At 40.8% G+C, this 24,058-nt stretch overlaps 2 protein-coding genes across 4 annotated transcripts in view; both read right to left on the bottom strand.

The window, feature by feature from the left end:
* Positions 1–9,071, bottom strand: part of slc16a4 (solute carrier family 16 member 4) — a 32,094-nt gene extending 23,023 nt beyond the window's left edge. For 2 of the 3 annotated variants that reach the window (XM_080763241.1, XM_080763242.1), the window contains exons 1-3: positions 8,706–9,071; positions 8,339–8,394; positions 5,510–5,643 (exon numbers count right to left, since the gene is read on the bottom strand). In XM_080763241.1, coding sequence (XP_080619367.1) covers positions 5,510–5,532 — 23 coding nt within the window. In that variant the 5' untranslated portion in view covers positions 5,533–5,643; positions 8,339–8,394; positions 8,706–9,071. The remainder of the gene's footprint in view (positions 1–5,509; positions 5,644–8,338; positions 8,395–8,705) is intronic. The other variant, XM_080763243.1, reaches the window with a different exon arrangement.
* A 952-nt stretch (positions 9,072–10,023) lies between these two features.
* On the bottom strand, positions 10,024–14,530 carry lamtor5 (late endosomal/lysosomal adaptor, MAPK and MTOR activator 5). The gene is made up of 4 exons (XM_080763382.1): positions 14,405–14,530; positions 14,246–14,307; positions 13,321–13,441; positions 10,024–10,417 (listed from the first exon to the last, which is right to left on the bottom strand). Exons 1-4 carry the CDS (start codon positions 14,437–14,439, stop codon positions 10,360–10,362), a joined length of 276 nt encoding a protein of 91 aa, XP_080619508.1. The 5' UTR covers positions 14,440–14,530; the 3' UTR covers positions 10,024–10,359.
* Positions 14,531–24,058: the final 9,528 nt, after the last annotated feature.

The following is a 24,058-nucleotide window of genomic DNA, read 5'->3' as shown; positions in this document are numbered from 1 at the left end:
TGCGTGCGTGCGAGCGAGCATTCTGTGCATAGCGTACGCCATACGTGTATGCGGGGTCATGTCTAAGGTCATAAGGCTTGTTGTGGAGTGATTTATGAGATTGACATGGGTTATGCTTATGTTGTAATCCAGCTCTGGAGTAGTGTGACTTGGCACCCCACAAAGAGGCAAAGTGTGCCCCTGTAAATTAATTTCACTTGCATCAGTTTTTCCCCTGGGGTAGTCTGTCCCCCTTAAGACTTCTGTGAAAATGCACGGAGATGTTCTCATACCATCATCCTGGTTGTACAAAACGACCACAGTCCTTTTAAGAGGCATCTTAACATGCCACAATGCCACATACCTTAAAAAGCAATCTCCTCACAGAAACTAAAAACATGTCAATCACAAACCAAAGACCCAGCTCGATTGCCAGATTTCTGGTAAGGAGCAAGTTTACCACAGCACCTACGTTGATATCCACCAGTGTGTAGTGGTTTTCACTTTGAAAATCAATTATTGTTGAAGACATCCATAAGCATTATATTTTGTCGTTTGGCGGTATAGCCTGCGCCCCAAATATCCAATCTATAAGCTCACAACATATCGTGATGAGTTGTGAGCTTGTAGATCAGCTGTTTTCAGCATGGGACACCATCGTACGAAGAAGTAAATCAGGCTTTAGACAGCGAGCACAGAGAGGATTAAGTCGGGAATGAATCGGGCCAGTGTACTGCAGGGCAGGCAAAGCATTTCCTTCCATGTGCTGTTCACAAGTTGTCCCCAGAGTGTGTTTGAGAGTGCATGGCATGCTTGTGAATATGCGGTGGGTCTGAATGTTTGGTCGATGGGGGATTTAAGATCAGTGCCTTGTAGTGCGGTATTAGCACCATATTATTGCAAACATCCACCTAGACTTTCTCACTCTGTCTCCCTCTCTCTCTTTTCTTTCATGTTACAATCTCTCTTAAAGGCTGAGTTGGGATAATGACCCTGGTTTGCTCTCCAAGAAACAACACATGCCTCCATCTGTGTCACATATGGAACATAATTATTAAGAAAATATTTTTAGTAAATTCTATCAGCTGCCAAAGCGGAATTGCAGGAAGAAATATCTTCCTGCAAGTACCTTCGCAATTTAAATTGATACTGTACCAAGAATAGTAACTAGAATAGCAGGAAAAAGTATCTTGCCTACAATGACAGGATCAATGGGGGATTCCAATCTAATGGAAAATTCAGCCTTTCTCTTCCTGTTCTGGCATAATAATAATAATATTTTATAATAAAAAAATAAAAAGTCAACCATTACCTGAGGTAATTGAAAACACACATCCCTGGTTCTGGTGACTGATAATGTACTTTGAATGCATATTCGAAAAGTAAACTACAAAGAAATGTATGAACTGCAAAAGATTATATTTTACTTTTAATGTCACAAGATATACTGGGTAGACTGTCATCAGGGTTTCAAGTTGTTGAACTCCAGTGGCCCTAATGGCCCAGTGAGCATGGACATTCCACATACTTGCTGAATCCTGTCTTGGGGGTCTGGGCTGTCTGGCTTTGGGATCATCTTGTGTCATACCCCTTTCCTGTCTCCTGACACTGTCCTTAGGATGCCTTCAAATAATCATTAAAATCACACCCGTGTGAAGTGAGTGGTGCAACTCCGTGTGGGGGTCCCTGGGGGGTCCCCGGAAGTTCCAGACCCACAGGACCACGGCCAGGGTGCCGGCCCGGTTCCGGCGAGCCGCCCCACGTCCGAAACGGTAGAGAAATGAGGGAGTTACCATGTGGGGGTCTCCGGGGAGTCCCCGGGGGGGTGTCCCGGAACATCCAGACCCCCAGGAACGCACCCAGGGGGCCGGGCCGATTCCGGCAAACCGCCCCATGTCCGAAACGGTTGAGAAATGACAGAGTTACCGTGTGGAGGTCCCTCTACTGTACCCTCTACTACTGTACTGTTACTGTACTGTACTGTACTGGCACACCTGAAATCATCATATATACAGTTAATATGTGCGTGTGTGTTTGTGTGTGTATTAGGTTGCGCACAGGTGGTGAAAAACAACCATGCTGTTTTCGTGCTCAGACCACCCAGCCACCCACACATAGCTCTGTAAGGGAGTGGTTGCACCACTCAAAAAAGGCAACCAGGTGAACTCCACAAGGCGATACAGACACTCGACTGAAATACTTTTCTATAAATTAAGCAAAGAACAGTGACTACAGTGGTAGTGTCATATGGCACAACTATAATTAACAACTCTCAAAGAATGACTGGAAAACCACTACATTATTCACTGGTATTTGATGTACCTCTCAAACTATAAAATCTTCTGATCTTGAGAACATTTGTTTTAAAGATTTTAGCAGAGAATACAGGGTAGCCTATTGAAACCCACACAGTAAAATGAAGTCTCAAATGATATGATTATGTGCATCTATTTGCATATACTTAAATCTCCAATCCAGGATTTATATAAATTAATAAATCAGTATTTTATTTGTCTGTATGGTGGAGTATGAAAAATGTTGACTAGGTTCTCTGGTTGCACTGCTAGCAGACACTGTTGTACAGGGTCTACTGTCATATTGCAATACATCACCAAATGCTTTTCTTTTGTATCTAATTTCATCACTTCACATGACTGGTTCTAAAAGCATTGGGCGTTTGTTAATGGCTGTTCTCGGCTCTGTTCTAGCCCATATTGAATTTAGATATCCCCAGACGTAGGTGGAGATCTCTGATCGTATGGCTATTGGCTACGAAAGACTAAATTACAATATATGAAAGCAGTAGGCATTAGGCACATTTAGCGTCTTTTCAGAAAATGTCTCTGTTCACCCCGACCATCCACCACCACCACACGTTGACTTGCTATGCCTCCGACGACCTTCCATTCATTCTCTAACCGCTAACCTTAACCTTTAATATTGTCTGTAGCCTACATGCCCGACCTAAACCCGACCTTCACCTTCATGTGGACCAGTAAAATGTATGTTAAAATACAGTAAATGACCATATTATTCAGTTATTTACATTATGGCATACTCATGGGTGGGGAAACCTCACCTCGACACAGGGTTTTAGGATCAGTCTGTCTTGATCTGAACTAAGCATGATTGTACTGGTTTCCTTTTGAGAAGCTCGTGGCAACAGAGCGGGAAGAGAAACCGAACACCAACTCGACTACTATGCAATTAGCCTAGGGCAAATAGAGGAATTGAGGATGCTACACTGTCACTCATCTTATTCAACATGCTGTTTAAACATGTAGAGGGGTATAAAACAGTTATTCTATGACTTTTCTTCAGCCTTTAACACCATCCAACCCTACATTATAGTCACAAGGCCTGAGTAACAACTTAAATGGCACTTCATCAGATCTACATCTACTATATGCTCTTCTACTGTTCTACAGGCTCACCTCAAGGCTGTGTTCTCTCACCCTTAGTTACTTTACATTCTGTACACAAATATGCGCCAACGTAAAAATAATGAAAACATAGTTAAATTTGCAGATGACACAGTCAATAATGAGTCCGGACGGAGTTTGTCACCTGGTGTGACAAATCCTTTCTGGAGCAGCTAAATACATCCAAAACAAAGGATATGATTATAGATTTTGAAAAGCATGACCCAACTTAAACTTGTAAGACTATGATCATTAAAAATCAGGCTGTGGAATTTGTAGATATAGATATAAGTATCTTGGATCAGTCATGGACTCCAAACTAACGCAGAACTGTCACTGTGAGGCAGTGTGTAGAAAAGGACATTAGCGCTTGTTCAGTCTTAGAAATCTGTCTCACATTGACAAAACCATCGTGTCACAGTCTCTGTCAGTGTCTGTCTATGTGTGTCTTTGTGAGTGGGCGTGTGTTTTGTGGTATAGGCTTGGCTCCAGCTCCCAGCTTGGCACACCTGGTTCCAGTTCCCTAATCTCCCTCACCTGCCTGGCATCAGTTAATCATCCTCCAGTCTATAAATGTTTGGTCTTCTCCCCGTGCCGATGCCAGATCGTTTCACATCCTCAGTGCGTGGTAACGCTTCTAGTCAACCTCTCTAGTATTTTTCCTTGTGAATCCTTAGTGTTAGTATTTTTGGAACCTTGATTTTTTGCTTCTTGTGATTTTTGATCCTTGCTCTTCTCCTTTTTTCTCAGTGATATTCTGACCAGCCTCTTTGCCTTGCCTGCCTGCCACCAGCCTCAGCCTGCTCGACCACACCGAATAATATAGAAGGTCTGCAAGCTCCTTTTTTCCTCCTGTGTTTTTTCAATAAACACCCTTGGACTTTGACTTTGTTGTGTTCTGCTTTTGGGTCTGCCAGTTTTTACAAATCGTGACATAATTACCCTTTTGCGGAATCAATCTGGTCTTTTCCCTTGTGTCATGGATTGGTAACCTATACATGTGAACAAAAAATGTCTATACCACCAAATTATTAAGTGGGCCAGTAAGCTTATAGGAGTTGTATATACTGTACATTGTACACACGAGAATGTCACTCTAGCTGGATAAAATAGTAGCCAGCTGGGCACCGGGGACCTGGGGGTGGGTGGATGGACCAGGGGCTTTATATGGTTTAATTATTACACACTTTATAGCTATATTCTTGGGATTTGCAGCCATCATAATAAACAAAAGAGAAATTAATTATATAAGTAGTTAATAAGTAAGACAGCAATTCAATGTAACCTCGACTAACTTTTCTCAGAACACTGTCAGCTACTCTGAAGTGAAAATTATGCCTCAATATGAGGCATATGGAACAATACAAAATACTTATGGCCTTTTATTTCTGAATCGTTTTGTATTTATATTATTTTGTAATATTTAATTGTTATTATTAGTTGGTATATTTTTGTAATATTTGTATCTTGTATTATATTACGTTTTTTCGTGTTCCTATAGAGCAGAATTTGTGTGCTGGTGGAGAGTTGGGTGAGGTGGTGAATGTTGGTGTGTGTATGGCAGATTTAATGCAGGCAGTTAACTCAATGTCTGCCAACGACTTAATTGACTGCTTTTTTAGCAACTCCCACAGCGCCAACGACGTCTTTATCGTCTTTTTCAGACGGGTATAACATTGGACCAAAAAAAAACAACAACAAAAATTGGAACAAAAAAATGAAAATGAAAATTAAATAAAAAAATGTATAGAGACTGGTGCTTAGGGACTTTTTGGCACTTCTTAAAAGCGATGGATGAGTTGCAGATTGACAGATCCAGCCTCTGCCCGTGGGGAATTGTTCCCTGCTCCTGTTGATTGACTCGATTCATGCCCTGGCCACTGGTTGGCTGTAGCCCTGGGTGCATCTATTCAAAAGCTTGTCTTTGTTGACAGATTGACAGTTGATTCAAGCACATCCAAACACACACCCCTCTTTCATTTGGTGTTGTGAGTTGGCTCTCCCACCCTGCACCACACATATCACGCAGATGACCTATTTCTCATTCATTATGGCACATTTTGACAAATGGTGACAATATTGACTGCAAAGTCTGAGGCGAGATTTACCTGTTGTGTTCTTTTGGTAGCATGGTTGAAGGTTCTGGAGCTGATAAGAAGAGACGTTTCAAAATCCTAGTGTCATCCTCTGACTCAATGATTAGGTCTTGAATCTACAGTTTGCCTCAAAGTTAACCAAACACCTGCAACATAAAAGACATGGACAATGTGATTCAGTGACTCCACACGCACGCGCATGCGCACACCCACGCCCTGGCATAAGTAGCCTTGCCGAGCCATAAGGCCCATAGGGCAGTAGCCTATCTCCTGTTTCTGTAGCGTGAGGCAGCTTGATGTACAAGTACACCCCCTGGACATGACGCTAGTACGGTATGTCGCAGCACGCCCTGGCATGCCCTTCATTAATTTGTCTGTGGCAAAAATGTAATATTGATGAAAATGTCCATCACGAGCTGCCATGGTGATGACCCGTGCTCATAACTCTGCATCCTCTGGTGGAGGATGTGGAGGTGGTGGCCACATACAAGTTCCTAGTACACATGAACAGTAAGCTGAACTGGACTGATGAAACTGAGCCACTCTACAGGAAGGGACACAGCAAGTTCAGGCTGATGCAGATGTTCAACCTGTCTGTAGTACTATGCAGTGTCCTCTTTGTAAGTTTGGGCGGGGTCAACTACGTGGGGAGAGCCAAACAGGTGGCATGATGGCATCCGGTGCAGCAGGCTAGTGGGTGAAATGTACTGTAGGGAATGTGGCTCACCTGTTTCTTTATAAAGCCAGTCACAATCAGGCCCATATTACAGTGAGGCTATGGGCAATGTGGTAGCCAGAGTTGACTTGAAAATAAGTCAATCTCTTGGCTCTTTTGTGTCGAAGTTTAATGCATGTTAAGAAGTATATATGTTTGTTGCCTAAAGGTTAATGTTCCTTTGTTTCTGTTAATATGTTAATATGCTTAACTTCAGAAGCCAAAAGATCTTTGAGGGCCTATGCCCAGCTTTCCGGGTTTGTAAACACAAAAATTTTAGATAAAAGTGAAGACAGAAAAGTGAGGACGCAAATTGTGATTGGCCAGAATGTATGATGATAAGAGCGCCCCTCATTTCACATGGGCGTGATTTGTTTTTCTTCTTTGAGAACGACTGATCTATTACTATGATAGAGTGCAGGTACACATGATGACATGATTATATGGGCAGATTGGACACATTTCCTAACAATGACTCAATCAGGCAAGCTGGTACACCTACTCTTCTTGAGATTATTTTCTTAACCAGACTTCCCAGTAACTGACAACATTGACGCATTTCCACGGACCAGCTAGAGCACAGAGGTTTAGTGCAATGGAAGAAAATACAAAATCTTCAGTTAGCTACATTAATATAATGCATGGTCAGGACCACATGCAATACCTTCATGGACCACCAGTGGTCCACGGACCACCTGTTTCTAACCTGATATCTGGAAGCAGTGCCAGCAACATCTGAGCACTGCGTGGGGGGCAATATGCATTGCATAGGCAGATGAAGGTTGTTTGTGCCAGGCTAGTTTTAACTAACCTACAGAGATGAAAGAGATACTGACTGATTAAGGAACCTCATTTATGTCCCTTCAGGAACTATATGAGCTGCTGGGCATAAAATCAATTTTGTTCAGTGTGTACCACAATGAGACAGATGGACTGGTCGAACAGTTTAATTGAACACTCAAAGCCATGGTTAACAAATTGTCAAATTGTGATTGGCCAGAATGAGATGATTGTACGATGATAAGAGCGCCCCTCACTTCACACGGGTGTGATCTTTTTTCACTCAACCTTAATCCAGGTAGGCTAATCTCCCACAAATCAAAGTCTTTGGATGCCAAAAGAATATAATTCAAATTCAGTAACACCATTCATTGTGTGACTACCGTAACTGACCAATGAGGACTTAGAAAATTCCCAAACCATGCACAAAGTAGGTCAGACAAAAAAGGAAAGATGCCATTCAAGTTCTTCAGGTGAAAAACTCAATTGGAAGGCACTGCAATTATTTACTTGAGTAGGCTATCTATACTGATGTCCAGGACTGGTTATTTTTCAGGGAAATTACTTAGTTTTGTGTAAATATATTGCTCAATTATAGTTGGATTGATTGCGAAGTTTAGGTTTTAGTCACTGTACATTTGCTCATGTGATTTGTCCTCTGCATTTACCCATTTAACTTTAGCATATCTTGTATTTTGTACATCTTGTACGTAGTCTATCAGTGTTATTTACTATCTATCAGTGAAGTCCAGATATGTGTCTCTAGATGTCTTGGTAGTTGGTAGTACTCAATCATCATCCAATAATAATAATAATCTAAAATAATCAGTATGGGCCATACTGATACTACTGGACTAGGCATACTGTATGGCTAGTCCAATGCCTGCCTATTGCTGTAAAATGTGTAGTTCCTGTGTAGTAATACAAATATTTAATTACTAAATGACCAAGCTCAATCCCTTGTGAATCCCTTGGAACGAGTTGCTTTCTCCATGGTGTTATGGTGCCTGGCTCAAAGTGACTTGACCTCTAATAAGGTCGCCCTGAAACACCAAATATCTGCAACTGGATCACCTCCTAGACCGAGACCATTTAATGGTCTGTCTAGGAGGTGATCCAGTTGCAGATATTTGGTGTTTATGAATTTTAGAGCCCATCTCTTTTAGAGCCCATACTATTGATGAAGCTCCTTAACAAAGAAAAACAATAAGGAATTGTGAGATGTTGTTGTAAAGAACTTTGTGTTTGGTTGAAAGCTTGGCTTATAGTCTATTATCCCTGCAAATTAAGCGAATGGATCAAGCATGCATCCACAGCAGTGTGAACTGAAAACACGAAGGTCTTACCGTGTTGTGAGCCAGTTGTTATCTTCGGTTCGCGAGCCTGTTGTGTTCCCACATTGCTGGTTCAAAAATAAATTTGCATAATTAAATAAATATATATATATATATATATATATATATATATATATATATATATATATATATATATATATATATATATCAACAAATGGCCCACTGCCCATTGACATTTAATGGACAGACACAAACACTTTTGTGTTAAAAGTTGTTTTGGACAAACGACTACATCACATTTTTAATTCCATGTCTACAACTATTAATCGAAAATCGACGTTAATGCCATACACCCTCATCATTTAAATCTAATTAAGACGCGTGTATTGCATAAAGCGAATAAATAGGCTACACATACCTGTCATCACAATGATCACATCCAGTCCTTGGCTCGATCACTTCTCCACGTAATTCAATAAATCTCAATTAGCCTACAGATATAGGCATATATATATATTTAGGATACCGTGCGCCTGTCATGTGTGAGTCCTACTAGAAAGCTGTGCGTGTCTGCTATACGAATGCCTGTGGTTTGTTGGTAAAAGAAAGTTGTTGCGGGACCCTTGTCCTGGAGGATGCTCCTGCCATAACTTAACTTATTGCCGTTTGGAGTGGGTTGTTCCTCTGACTTGCGTCTCAGTCACAACATTGCTGCCTGTGAGAGAATGGTCGCGCAAACCAAAGCCTTGTACGTCGGGGATAAACCACGTGACAACTAGCTAAAAAAAAAACTCTTGAAAAAAACTGCTGTCAAAACATCAAGAGAATCGCCCTCTGACGTGACGTAGATCAGTGGACGTTTAGACTGTTGTTGCGGAGGAGTCCAGTCAAAGACAGTGCAATTAACGCTTGGTCTGGGATTGCTGTGGGCACAGGTCGCCACTGCAAAGCTGCGCCCATTGGACGACGCAAGTGTTCCATCACCGATCACCATGTCATCTGTGATGTACATAACATAACAGATAGACGGACCCACAATCTAGTCAGTATACGGCCTATAGCCTCAACACGCGCGTGCACGTGCACACACACTTAGCCTAGACTGTGTAGACTGTAGACCATCGGCAAACTAAGGTTGTACAGACAGTACATTTCGGTTGATTAACGTAACGTGTAGGCCTAATTAAAACCGAAATAAGAAGCATCAGCCTGATACGCGACCATGGTACCGTCGACCCTAAACCATCTCGCCCCTCGATTGTTTTTTAGTTTTACTGAGGTTAAGGTTAGGAATAAGGTTATAGCTTTCACCGGTTAACACTAGCATGATTGAGAGGTCATTTTGACCGTTTTTTATATCTTGAAGTTGATTATCTTTGACAAACTTTAGGAAACCAAGCCGCAATTCCGCCGGCTGCTGTACGCCTGGGGCGAGTTGGTAAAGGGGCGAGCCGATTCATTCAAATAAAACTGCTCTATTATCTAACTGCCGTTATACTGATAAACTGATAAAAATGTAATAAACATGTTCAAACACATGGCATAAAAGGCAATAAAGACAGCAAGGCTATAAAAGTAACAACTGTTACTAAAATGCCTAATGGCAGATTACAATAAAGCTTAATTAACATGTTCATTAACATAGAAGCTACCAAGTAAATGTCCTGCCAAAACAAATTACAGTTTAACCAGCCATGTTGAGCAAAGGAGAAAATAATGAATACTGCACGGATAAGGACAGCAAACACAAGTACAATTTTATTAAGGGTGGCATGATTACTGCAGTGTAAGATAAATTCAAATAAATCATTTAAAAAAACATGATAAAAACATTTTATGAAAAGCATATCTGCATTGATGACTAATATCACTGAGTCTTTTATGCTGCATTTTATTATGAGATTACAAGGAAAAGTTTGACCTAGACAATCACCATCCATATCAAGGATCAGTCCGTGTGTGTGTGTGTGTGTGTGTGTGTGTGTGTGTGTGTGTGTGTGTGAGATACATATTTATATATAAATTACTGTACTGTACATGAACACCCTCATGACAGTGTTGCCAAATTGCCTTCATGCAATCTTGTGAACAGCCACTGTGATCGTTCCATGAGTCCTCACAAGGACATTTCTGTGAAAAACAGCAAAAATAGTAAAGTGAGTGTAAATAATGTCAAACATCCCAGCGTGAATCAGCCAAACATTTCTCCTAGTTTTCCCAACTGTGTTTATGAGAAATGCTGCACCAGTAAAGTTTATTTTCTTTCTTAATGCTGTAAAGGCAATACCACATGTAATAATATATCAGCTAGTGATTATGAAATGAAACATATAATAAGTAATTATCCAATTTGTATAATGTCTGAGTGAAATTTAAATGACATGTAATTATTATCTGGACTACTGTGCAGTGGTCAAATTTAGTGTGAAGTCATGCTTTGCCATATCCACATGGGGGCAGCATTGCCACACTGATGACAGTATGACACATCTACTCAATTGGAACTTGGATGACATTTTAAATGTTTTCCTATCAATCTAACTTTTTCTCATACAAATTGTAATCCAATTCGTGAGGTAAATGACACTCCACCACCTGAGTGTGCATCATTCTTTACTAATACATTTTATATATATATATATATATATATATATATATACACACATACAGTCATACACACATATATACACACACACGTCAACCCCCCCCCAAAAGGATTGCAAAAATAGTTCATCTACAAGCTCACAATGTATCGCATTGATGTGTTGTGAGTTTCTAGATCGGCCATTTCTATTATTATCATATATTCACCTTTTTCCTGGGCTGTGTGTGCTACAGTTCCTGTTGATTTCATTGGTCATCTGACCAGTTTCATTGGATCAAATCGACAGGAACTGGAGCACACACAGCCCAGGGAAAAGGTGAATAAAGGGAATTCCTGGCCGATTACTGGGTGGAGGCCACTCCCCCGCTACCAGCGTCATTGTGTACCTCACTTCCGGTCTGTTTACGCTCCAGTAGAGACTCCATTGCTTACGGTCTTGTATAGACTCAAGTGGTTAAACTAGCTGATCAGTTGGGGCTTTTAGACTTCCTGATGGATAGATTTCAGGAAGTTTTGGTGAATGGACACAGGTCCAACAACAAGACCTCACCCCAGGTTCGGCTCTTTATTATGTATACAGATAGCTACAGTACTTCTCAATACAGCAGTTATCTTGTGAAATTATCTGGTGCCACTGCCGCCCTATTGTCTCTTCTCCAGGGCTTGGAGTCAAGTTATTATGGTTGTACCCTAATAATAATAAAATGTATTTATAAAGCACTTTACAGTGCTATAGGGTTAAAAGCATGGCAATTTTTCTTAAATAAAAACAGCATAAACAACAAACAATATCATGGGACCCAGCTTGGCTAAACTAAAAGTATCAAGTTAAGACAAGGTAAGAAAAATTAAGAGAATGCTTTCACACTAGGGGCTGTATTTTGCGTGTCTTAAGTACCAGGTCTTATTACCTAACTTGAGTAAACTAAAGACCTGGAGGCGTGATCAATGCTCTTTGGCCACTCAGAATAGCCAAATGGCATTGATCACGCCTCCAGGTCTTTAGGTCCAACAGTCATTAAGACATGTGAATCCCTTGACTCCTTCAAAACCGCTCTCAAAGGGCACCTACGGATGGCTGCAATTCGAAACTGGCCTCTGTAAAATCTGAATCCCACCCCCCCCCCCCTTTTCCCCTCACTGTATATGTATCCTTTCCCTTTTTGCTTCCTACATGATGAATTCCTGTTCTGTTCTTCTAATCTACATAGAAGTGTCTATTTGTATGTCTCTAAATGTTTTGATGAATTGAACAATGTGGACCCTGTTGTAAACAAGTGTAATGCTTAATTGGGTCGTCCACTCACAGTTAACAGTCTCTGTTAGTAGAGTTTGTGCTTAAATCAATACTCAAGTTGGGTAATAAGACCTGGTACTTAAGACACGCAAAATACAGCCCTAGGGCTCCTGTGGACATTGTTCATGGTGGATTGTCACAGCAACATACTATATTATATACTGTATACCCAATATATAGGCACAGCAGCCATATTGGAATGAAATTGGGCTCCTTCCTTACAAATAATACTATGAAGGCTCTGTTCCATTCTGGTCAAACAGAATGCTGATATTGTGTATGTTGGCTCACTGGAAAGATTCTGCTACACCAGTGGATCTCAAATATGGGTCCAGGAACCCTCATGGTTCTTTGAGGGAGTTCCAAATGGACCGTTACGGGTGTGTAACTCTGAGGTCCCCTTTCCACCAAAATAACTTTGGTTCTAGAACCATTTCTGTTCTTCTAGATTCTTGGGACCGTGGTGCTTCCACGGAACCGGCGGCTATTTTTTGGTTCCAGTTCCGAACCAACTTTTAGGATTCTGAACCAATTCATTTTCAGTGGAAACACTGTCTGAACTGGTTCAATATCAGGCGGGTCTTGGCAGGAAAACACAAGCCAACATGTTCAACCCCGGTGGAAAAGGGGCGTGAGTGTACAAATGGAACGAAGTGGATCCTTTGGTACACTAGTCTGAGTTATAATTTACTAGAGCGGTGCCCGTTGGGCAATGGCCTACTGGGAAATGCAAGTTGGAAATTAATTCCCCACCCAGTTAATACTTGCGCAAGCAGAGCACGCAAGTGCTCCAAATATGGAGTCTATGCAGATGTCAGAACATCATTGAGATGTCAGAATAGGCCAGCTCCATATATGAAGATCTAGGGGTGATCAGGTGTGATCAATTGGCTAATTTGGGCCCTGTCCAGAACAAGGCAGATTCTTTGAAGCACACGACAAGGGAGAAGAGAAGACAAGGAAAGTATCCAATCCAACCACTGTGCTGCGGCACGCTAAATGGAACAGTGCCTTAATTTGTATCATTTAATTGATAAGACCTGTGAGTGAAGGACGCAAAGAAGAGAACCAATTTATTTTCAACATGGCTGCTGCTGTGCAATAATTAGTCCATCACTGATAATTCCTTACCCGGACAAGTCGGATTCTAGGCAAACAGTAGGAGCATCTGTGGGGTCTCTGGTGAGAGCCGCTGCTTGTTTGGCCATTACTGACATTATGCCTCCATGCTCATCTGACAAAGTACCACGGTCTGGAAGTTGCAGAGCACAGAGAATACAAGTAGAACCATTACTATACAGCACTGGAAAAATGATACATAGCAAATCACCTCTCACTATTACTAACCCCCAAGAGACTCGCTGTAAGCACTGGACCAGGGCTAGGTCTAGCCGCAATTTGCAACTCTAGATTCCGAGCTGCCATTTTGTATTTTTTCAACGTGCCGTAAAACAAGACGTGAGGGGGAGCGCTTGTTTAATAGAAGGCTGTGCGTGATGGGGCGTCGCACTGCATCAGCCTCTTCTTTGGGTGTCTTACCTGCACAGGTAAGATTCTATTAAACAAGCGCTCCCCCTCACGTCTTGTTTTACGGCACGTTGAAAAAATACAAAATGGCAGCTCGGAATGTGACTCTTGGACTATTTTAGACAGAAAGTAGCTCATAACATGTCTACGGGGGACAAGCTCGGCAGATTGAAAGAGGATAATTCAAGCTTGGACTGCAGCTGCAATGTTGGTGAGTTTAATGTCATTTAAGACAAGCAGATCACAAACCAAAAAAGATGAATAGGAAGTGGATGGAGGTTGTTGCAACTCTATATTCAACCCATTGTAAAAAAAATCTAGAGTTGCAAATTGCGGCTACCATTTGATGTAGTCCTGCCAGCCCATACTGGTTTCCAACTTTCCATATTAGGCTAGATTTAATGTTACAGTGTGACTATAGAAGTTGCTGATATATAATTTAACCAAGTACTAAAGGATATATGCCAGACAAATGTACAAATACTAGCTACTGCCTTTACAACAAGAATATAATGCTGTGCCATCTTACAGCCCAAGTTGTGTCCTTGTTGATCTGTGCAGAGAACACCCATAATTGCTGGATTCTTCATGCTGCCCGAATGCAAAAAGAAAAAAAATATTGTTAATATGTAAATACGTTAAATACATTATAGTTACGTACTTATAGGCCTATAAGGTAATGACTTACGTGTCATCGAGATGTTGTTCGAGAGTCGATTCCATGACTAACACTCATAAACAGTTGGGGAATACAACTTTCAGAATGCGGATCGGATTTTGTTATGATTATCTGCTTCCTCAAAAAGTGGTCAGCTGATTGTCACGTGTTCTATCTATGGATACGCTTGAGGCCCAAAATGTACGAAACGCACAAAGTCATAATTTATATGTCTATGGTCATAACACGGTAACACCGAGGTGTTCAATCCAATTTCAACTTTCGTATCAGAATTCAGAACCATTGGATGAAATGTGAACGGGATTTTTTTTTAAGCAATCATAATACCATTTATTGTATTACATATTTCTTGTCAAACCATTTAGGCCAATCTGAAATCTGAAACTGTTATTTTGATTGTCTATAGTTTACTAGTTCTGTTCCATAGCCCTAATGCTTAATTTTGCCTTGCATAATTAAGCATTAGGGCTATATACCAGAGCTAATTGTCTACCATACCTGTTTAATGTAAACCACTAGCTACTACCCAGAATTATGTAACAATACTGCATGACAATAGGCTACAACAAATAGTCAAAGTAAACAAAGTAACCTGTTTCACTTGATGTGTAAACAAGGGGCCGAGTTGAAAGGTGACAACTTGAAGATATGGCTAATTCACATAACAAGTGTGGTAACTTGTAAGATAACTGTGAAAATAAGTCAGTTGAATGAACGCGCCACACTTAATGCTGTTTTCACAAAACAGGCCAGATCGGCAGGTGTCTCCCTTTTCTTATGCAATATCTGCATGCGTGCGTGTGTGTGTGTGTTGTTGTGTGTGTGTAATCAGCATAGCTTTATGTACACCATTCACCCATCATTATACAGTGAAGCCCATCACTTTAAAGGCTTGAAGAAACTAAGAAAGATAATATAGCCTAATATGTGAATCATATGAGAGTAACTAGCCCATTGGGGTATACTACATTTTCCTATCAGCATTTGATGTATGATCCTTGTGGTCTGGTCATTCATTCACTATATTCATCACATATAGGCTACTGTAGGCCTATAGTCATTTGATAAACTAGGTCAGTTATATTATGAAACTCCACCTCTCAGGTTCCACTCTATCTCTTTCCCAGAGCTAGGATGAAAGCTGGGTAATGTAATATTCATGACTGCATATATAACTAAAATGAAATTACACAAACTGAAATATTAGTCAGTCATCTTTTTTCATCATAAATAGTCTATTCGGAAATTGGATTCTCATTCATTTGTTAAGGATCGGCAAGGCTTTAGGTGAAACACTCATTTGGCCTTTGGGGAAAATAAAACATTTTATAGCACCCACTACTCAATAGTTTGGATGGGGAAAAGCAGAAGACGAATTCAAGGTACTGTGTGTACAGTATAGCCTGCCCTACTGCAGTGCTTCTCAACCTGCTGGTGGGATTTTTGGGGGGTCCCCAGACGACAGTGACAATTAAAAAATGTAATACCTAAAAGAAAAAAGACCATTATTGCATTAAAAAACTAGATAAAGTGCCCCTCAGGGCACAGGTCTCCACCAGGGCAGGTCAGGTTGTGGCCTCCTGGTGGCGCTATAATAGGCCAATGTGAAAAGGGTGCCATTTCTTCTTAAGCCTTGGATGGCAATTGGGTGTTTTGAGGCATTTTGTTCCAAAAATGTGTTTAGCAAAAATCCATGCACCTGTTGGTGGCGCTATAACAGGCCAATGTGAAAAGGGTGGGATATATTCCTCAGCCTAGTATGAAAGTCTGTGAAAGATTTCACGTAAATTGCACACGTTCATGATTTGAGGCTTTTTGTTCAAAACGGGCCAATCCTGCAAACTTTGAAAGCCAATGTTAGCCAATTAGGATGGAATATGAAATATCGGACAGATCCGTCTTGATCACATGACTATAGAGATACTGTGATTTTTGGACAGAATTTGGAGGAGTAATATGTTAGTAAATGTTTTGGGGCAACCAGGGAGTGTGTGTGCAAAACTTGGCATCGACCAGGTTAACGGTGCCGGAGATTAGCTGTACACAGACGGACGGACAGACAGACAGACAGACACACACACACACACACACACACACGGACGGACAGACACACACAGGGACGGAGTGCAAAACATACTCTCAGCCTGGTGGAGATCAAACAAACTATAGGCTACTATAAAAGCTGGTCAAGCATTGGCCAAATTATGCCCATACCCTATGTGGGGTTGGCAAAAAGTTTCAAAGCCTGTGAAGCAGTAAGCTTCACAGCAGTAAGCTATTTCTTTACTTGAACAAAAAATTTGTATAGGGTCTACGGTAGTTTCTAAAGGTCTAAGGTGGTTTCTAAAGGTTTATGGTGCACGTGGATTCTAAAGGTCTAAGGTGGTCTAAAGTGGGTCAGAAAACTGTAGCTGCTCTCAGGCTTCCAGCTCTGAATTAACTAAAACCTGCTTGACACTATACTGAATTAGCTGGCTTCTAATCCAATAGGCTGCACTCTTATTTGCTTTACTATAACTCAATTAAACTCCAAGAAATGTCCTTCGTGTCTGTAAAAATGCTTTAAAGAAGTCGTAGGTGCCCGGTTTGTAGCCGGTCGTGAGCTGGGGGGAGGGGGGTCCGAGGGCATCCGGCCGGTCACGTGGTGGCGGGCTGGGGGTCTCCGGGGCCTCTGTCTCCACGGGGTGCGAGCGAGGGCTGGATGCAGGCCGGGCCTGTGACTAATAAGGTCATATATCTGAAGTGTATTGTGAGTCATGTCTGCTCTTTTCCTGCCTAGTCTTACACTCAACTTGAAAAATGCTGTAGCCTACTGTTTTTCTGTAGTTTTTGTTTTTTATTTTGTTTGATTTGTGTTCATTTATTCATTATTTGGTGTAAAGAATAATAAATAAATAAAAACAAAGGAAATGTCCTTCAATATAGTGCACACAATATAATAACTGAAATACTTGGCTCTTACAGGACCTTTCTGTGTGGAGTTTGCATGTTCTCCCTGTGTCCCCTATAAGGTCCTCACAATACGCATGGAGTAATCCTGGTCTCTAAACTGCCCCCCCCCCCCCCCCCCCCGGCCCTTCCCACGACACGAGGTGTTGTGAGCATGTAGATCGGCTATTTTCACGATATTTATCTGTGGAACCAAGTCAAACAAAATTTAAGAGGTTGAGAACCACTGCCCTACAGTATATATGCAAACTGTAGGCTATATATACCTGTCAAATACTCCAACAACTAAAGGGGACACAAAATGATATTACCATATGCTGACAAATATGAATACTGTAATGTGTGCATAATAGCCATGCTGTTTCATCCTGCATTATGATGTATACGTCTCTTCTGTCTGATGGTTAAAGGCCACCTCTGGTGCTCATTCCCCTGCATGATTTCTGATGTCTGCCGGCTCCCATATATAGGCAGGCAGTTCAGTGCTTTTGCTGACTGGGCAGAAATGGGAGAATGTAATTATGTGGCCAATGGCCACGGCAACGGGTATTGGGGCTGGGGAATCCATCACCAACTTGAGCAACTTCATCTCTCTCTCTCTCTCTCTCTCTTTCTCCACCCTTTAAATCAGAGCGTGGGTGTTTCCACTGACACCTTGCTGCTCATCACTCTCACTACACATACTGTAGGCAGGCCAGTGGTTCTCAACTTGTGGCCCAGGGCCCACTGGTGGGCCATGAGGATATTGCATGTGGGCCCACAAATCATAACACTATAAATAAATACTAAGATTTTAATGATGATAATATAACATGAATATTGATAAAAAACAATATGTAATAAAAATGAAAAAAAATCCCATTGTGATACTGCTAAATTGGAACGTAAAGTAGCTTATATTACATGTGTTCCATTGATCTGGAATGCGATTGATTGCTCATAATATGCTTTGAAAATGCAAGGCTCAAAGTGAGCCTGTAGATCTGCTATTTTTAGACATGGTATACACTTGAAAACTTGTAAAATTGGACATTCTGCATAATGAGTACCTTCTACTTGTGGTGCATTTTGACACCAATACTGTTACTCAAGTACATTTTGAATTCATACTTTTACTTGTAATTGATACTTTCCACTATGTCTGAATCTATGTCTGTCTCTTCTTTTCTCCCTCTATTTCTCTTTCTCCATCTGTCTCTGCAGGCCATAAATATTAGGTGACATCATTTAAATCACTGTACAACCAAAGGCATTACATACAGTATATCTTCCAATGTATTGCACCCTGATTTAATTGGACCTCTACATGGCAGACTTCAGAATCAGAATCAGAATCAGAATATCTTTATTGTCATTGTACGAGACAACGAAATTGAATTGCAAACCAGCTCAGTGCATTTAAAACAAAATACATAATACTCTATATAAAACACAAAATACAAACATTTAACGCATATTGCACAGTAAGTCCTTTTAGTTCATAAAGTGTCGAGTGTCAGAGTTCAAGTGTCAGTGTTCAGAGCTATGACTGCTCTGGGGTAGAAACTGTCCTTCAGTCTGTTAGTCCTTGTCTTGATGACCCTATAGCGCCTCCCTGAGGGCATGAGCTGCAGCAGGTGGTGACCTGGGTGGGATGGGTCCTTGAGGATACTGTTGTTGGCTCTCCTGCTACAATGTCTTTTGTAGAGGTCCTCCAGAGATGGAAGGGGACATGCCATGATCCTCTGGGCAGTGTTTATGACCCCCTGAAGGGACTTTCTTTCTGCCGCCGTGCAGCTGCAAAACCACAGGGAGATGCCGTAGATCAGTACTGACTCAATGGCACATCGGTAGAAGGACAGGAGCACACTCTCCATTAGGTCCATTTTCCTCAGCACTCTGAGATTATTTTTGATTAAAATATCTTCTTACATTTGATGGACTTTTGAAATACTGTATTATTTAAACATATTTTAATACATCTAACAAAGACATTTTATTTATATTTTAAAACATTTTCCCATGGACCACCTGCAGGCCTATTATGCCATGGACCACTAGTAGTCCGTGGACCATCTGTTAAGAAACAGTGGTATGGATCTATTGCATAGCATTAGCAAGTGTTATGAAAGTGCTAAGCTTAGCCTATACCCCCCCAACACAACAGTGGTCCCTAGCTTGATTCTTAGTCAGGTGATGGTCCAGGTTCACAATCAGTTGAAAACCCCTGATCTAGATTAACGTATGAGTAAACTAAGGCACCAGTACTTGTTTCAGATGTTAGGTATATGTATTTATGACATTTGAGAAAGATTTTGTGTTGCCAAAATCAATATAACACATTTTACAAGCAAAAACAGCAGCACAAGATTTTCGTTTTTTGGTTATATACATTTCTGGCTTGTGACAAAATACTGCAGGATATTATGAGTAGAACTTTTAACCCAAAGTCCAGAAGGGTATTATCTATGAAAGAATGCATTGAATGTGTAGTGCCCATGACGCGGGAACGGAACTGAACGAAAAGGGACCTCACAATATGGCCTACATGGGTCGATTTATACTTCACTGTATGATTGAGTTGCACGATAAAAATAGCAGTGACGTTTTGCATCTGCACCAGTTTTAGACTAGGAGACTAAGGTGGTTCCCTATAGTCTTCCCATCATTCCAGAGTAGGTCTAATGTAAAATAAAAGAATAAATAATATTTATTTACTCATTGTCATAGCAGCTGTGCTCTACATGCAAGTGTAATGTGTATGTGTATCAGACAGAGCTTATGAAGCATGGGATCCAGGAAAAAAAATAACCTGCTACAATCAGATGAAAATAATTGCCTTTCAATCCATAAGTGGTTTATGTAAATCCCAATCCATCAATTGGACTGCAGTTCCAGTAATTCACTAATATTGTTTTAATGGTGATTTGCCTGGTCCTGTCTGACAAGACAGACAAATAGCACTAGATTTCAATTATCCTTCGGCACCAGAGTCTCAGTTTTGTTTATGTCATGCTAGTATCTCTTACTCACAAGGTGCTGTCATATGTACAATGTTTCATATGATTTAGAATATAGGTCTATTATACTGTAGTACATCACTTATTTTTTTTTAACCTTTATTACGAATGCTTTTTTTCCAGCAGTGCCCTACTTTGTTTAGCTTTACAAGGATCCCAGGCTAATAAGACCATATGGCTTATTAATACATTATAGTTGCCCTCTATAACAAAAATGTTACATTAAAAACACCTTAAATATTTTATTTATTTTAGAAATAGTTCATCTTTTCTCAAGAGGGACAATGCCTGTCGCAAAGTCAATGATGTTATTTGTCCATGTGTGGCCCAGCCCTGTAAAGTATTGGATGCATGTAATAAAAACATACACACATGGACAAATTACATCATCAACTTGCAACAGCCTTGAGCAAAAGTATTTCTAAAATAAATACAACATTAACAGTGTTTTTATATATATATATATATATATATATATATATATATACATATATATTTATTACAATTATAATGTATTAAAATATCCTTTTAACAATTTGGGCCATGTTAAGGTTGTCAGCTTCTAAGAAGTTGGAAAGCCCACACATTTTACAGATGCAGGTAGTGGCAGAAGCAACATACAAACAAGGGATAAATATATCACACTTACTATAGCACCATAATTCTTTAATCACCAAATCCAACACCAAACATTTCTCCTGTGTAAGCCGTGATCATCATAATACTGTATAAATGGTACAGCTCTACACCAACATGACCTGGCCTGATTCAGATGACGATGATCCTAAAAAAGACAAGAAAGAGGGCATGGAGGGGATTTAAGGATGGGGTGTGTTGGGCAGAGGGTAAGGTTGGGTGCGGGTTGGGGGGGGGGGGGGGGGGGGTTGACAGAGGATAAAGAGCGAAAGAGTGTTTAGCTCCCCTATCTGAAGAGCCCTGGGAACTCACATGACCGGAGAGCTAGACGTGGATCCTGTGCGGGGTGTGAGGAGAGAGCGTAACTGTACTGTAGTAACACGCAGTCAAGCGGTGCTGAGGAGAGTGTCATATATACTCCTGTTGCTGCCATGGGCTCCAGGATGCTACTGCTGTCCATCGTCCTGGTGTGTCTGAGCTGGTCCAGAGGAGCCATCATCACAGGGGTAAGTGGGAGGTTTCACTTGTTTGTTTGTTTTTTCCTGTTATATAAAATTTGTTGTGATTAATGAATCACAACAATGTGATTCATTAATCACATTGTTCAAGTTGTGTTTGTACAGTATCTTGATTATAATATAAGCATATTGGATTAACATTTTGTGATTTGATTATGTATACTTCATCAATGCAATAGGAGCCTCTCTGTTTATAGTTAAATATATTAATTCAAATTATTATCCCCTCTGTTTTCAGCTCTTTTTTTATTGTGCCATTTATGTCAAAACAATATATATGTAAATAGTTGTGGCTTCATTGTTGTTGTTTTTCAGACTTAATTACAAGTGAGTCACTGATTGTAAACCATTTACTTGAATACACTGGAAAATTGGAAGACATTATTTCAGCCCGTTGACTGAAGTTCATTTCTAAAGGGATTAGGGAGATGACAGGCAATACATAAAAAGGCAATTGCTGTATACAGATATGAATAGGAAGGGAACAGATTTAATTCAGCTTCAAATGAGTGTTCTTTATTGACTGCCCTCTCCCCATGTGTCCTTAGTATATGTCTCACTCCCAGCCCCTTCCACACTGTCTCTCTCATTTGTTCTGATATGTTTATTTCCCTCTTGCTCTCTCTCTGTCTCTCTGTCTGTCTGTCTGTCTGTCTGTCTGTCTGTCTGTCTGTCTGTCTGTCTGTCTGTCTGTCTGTCTGTCTGTCTGTCGGTCTGTCTGTGCTCTCTCTCTCTCTCTCTCTCTCTCTCTCTCTCTCTCTCTCTCTCTCTCTCTCTCTCTCTCTCTCTCTCTCTCTCTCTCTCTCTCTCTCTCTCACACATCCAGGCCTGTGACAGAGATGCTCAGTGTAGCTTTGGGATGTGCTGTGCTGTGAGTCTATGGTTGAGGGGTTTGAGGATGTGTACTCCAAGAGGTGCAGAGGGAGATGAATGTCACCCCTTCAGCTACAAGGTGATCAGAAACATATTAATATGTCACTCCTGGGTATCACTCCCTTAAGGCCTGTCATAGACACGCTCTGTCTGTCTGTCCTTGTGTCTGCCTGCATGTGTGCCTCTCTCCCTCCCCCCTTCTCTCTCTGTCTTTCTCTCTGTCACACACGCACACGCACGCAGCCACGCACACGCACACGCACACACACACACACACACACACACACACACACACACACACACACACACACACACACACACACACACACACACAGTCACACACAGTCACACACATGCACACACACACCGGCTAGCTTTCAAAAATGAGAAATTAACTGATTATCAAGTGCTTGCAGCTTGGCAGGCTCGTCAGAAAACCTGCTGATAACTGCAGAGGATATTGATCGACTCACCGAATCCAAACCGTATATCACTCTGATCGTCTTCAGATGTCTGTGATTAGGCCTGTTAACACAATGTCCATCTCCGCACTAATCCTTAAAGAAGATGACAGCCTTGCAGCTCCACTTGCTGATGACTTGATGATGGAGGGTATAGGCCTACAAACTTGTGTGTAATGAGGTTCCAGGAAGGAATCAGAGTTTGGGATTATAGTATGCATTAATAACATGCATAATAGTGGGCCTATTACCTTTGTGAGTAAAGAATTTAAGACATTACGTTTACAAATTGGGTAATATATTATTAAATATTAATAGTATTACCAAATTTGTCAAGGACTGTGTCAAGTAACACATTACTCATCACACACACACACACACACACACACACACACACACACACACACACACACACACACACACACACACACACACACACACACACACACACACATTATTTAGACTTTTATTCTTTCTTTCCTTATGCCCTGCCTGCACATATGCCTATGAATTGCACATATGAATATGAATTGCTCTACCTCACATTACACACATTCTGTATTCCAGATTCCCTATCCAGGAAAAAGGCAGCATCATACTTGTCCTTGTCTTCCTCACTTGGCGTGTAACATATATGCTGATAACAGATATAGATGTTCTGACGACTTCAAAAATATGGACTTTTGATGGACTCCCAAAATCCAAATGAATATGAGCACATGAGGACAGTCTTGAACAATAACCCACGAGGGAGTACAACTACAAACATGTATCGCACTGACTGTAATCATAATTTGTGTACACTGTGCACTATATGCACTGAAACTATCACTGCACCTACCGGTACCGTACAATCCAAAATGAAACGCTAAGTTTCCTGGCAAGCTATTTCTGAATCATGATCAGCTCTTACTTGCATTTTTCTGTTCATTTACCAAGGAAATAATAAACTATTTGCAAATAAAACTAGAATACACCATTGCTGTTGCATAATTTCTGTTAATGTTTTTCCTTTCCATTTCAATTTTCTGTTTATCCTGTGTCAATAAATAAAATATAACACGCGTGTGTGTGTTCTGGGATGAAATGGTTACAATCTTGATCTTGAAGGTCATAAAATAAGGCGTACTTCGTGCCTTTATTTGCACATGCAAATTGTACAGTATGACCTTTCCATGCAATGGAATGGATGTGGTGGATGAGAAGGGAGGTGACAGGTGACATGGG

This window comes from Protomyctophum bolini (genome assembly GCF_963924005.1).
Source record: "Protomyctophum bolini genome assembly, chromosome: 5".
NCBI lineage: Eukaryota > Metazoa > Chordata > Actinopteri > Myctophiformes > Myctophidae > Protomyctophum > Protomyctophum bolini.
This window is presented reverse-complemented; position numbering and strand designations above follow the sequence as displayed.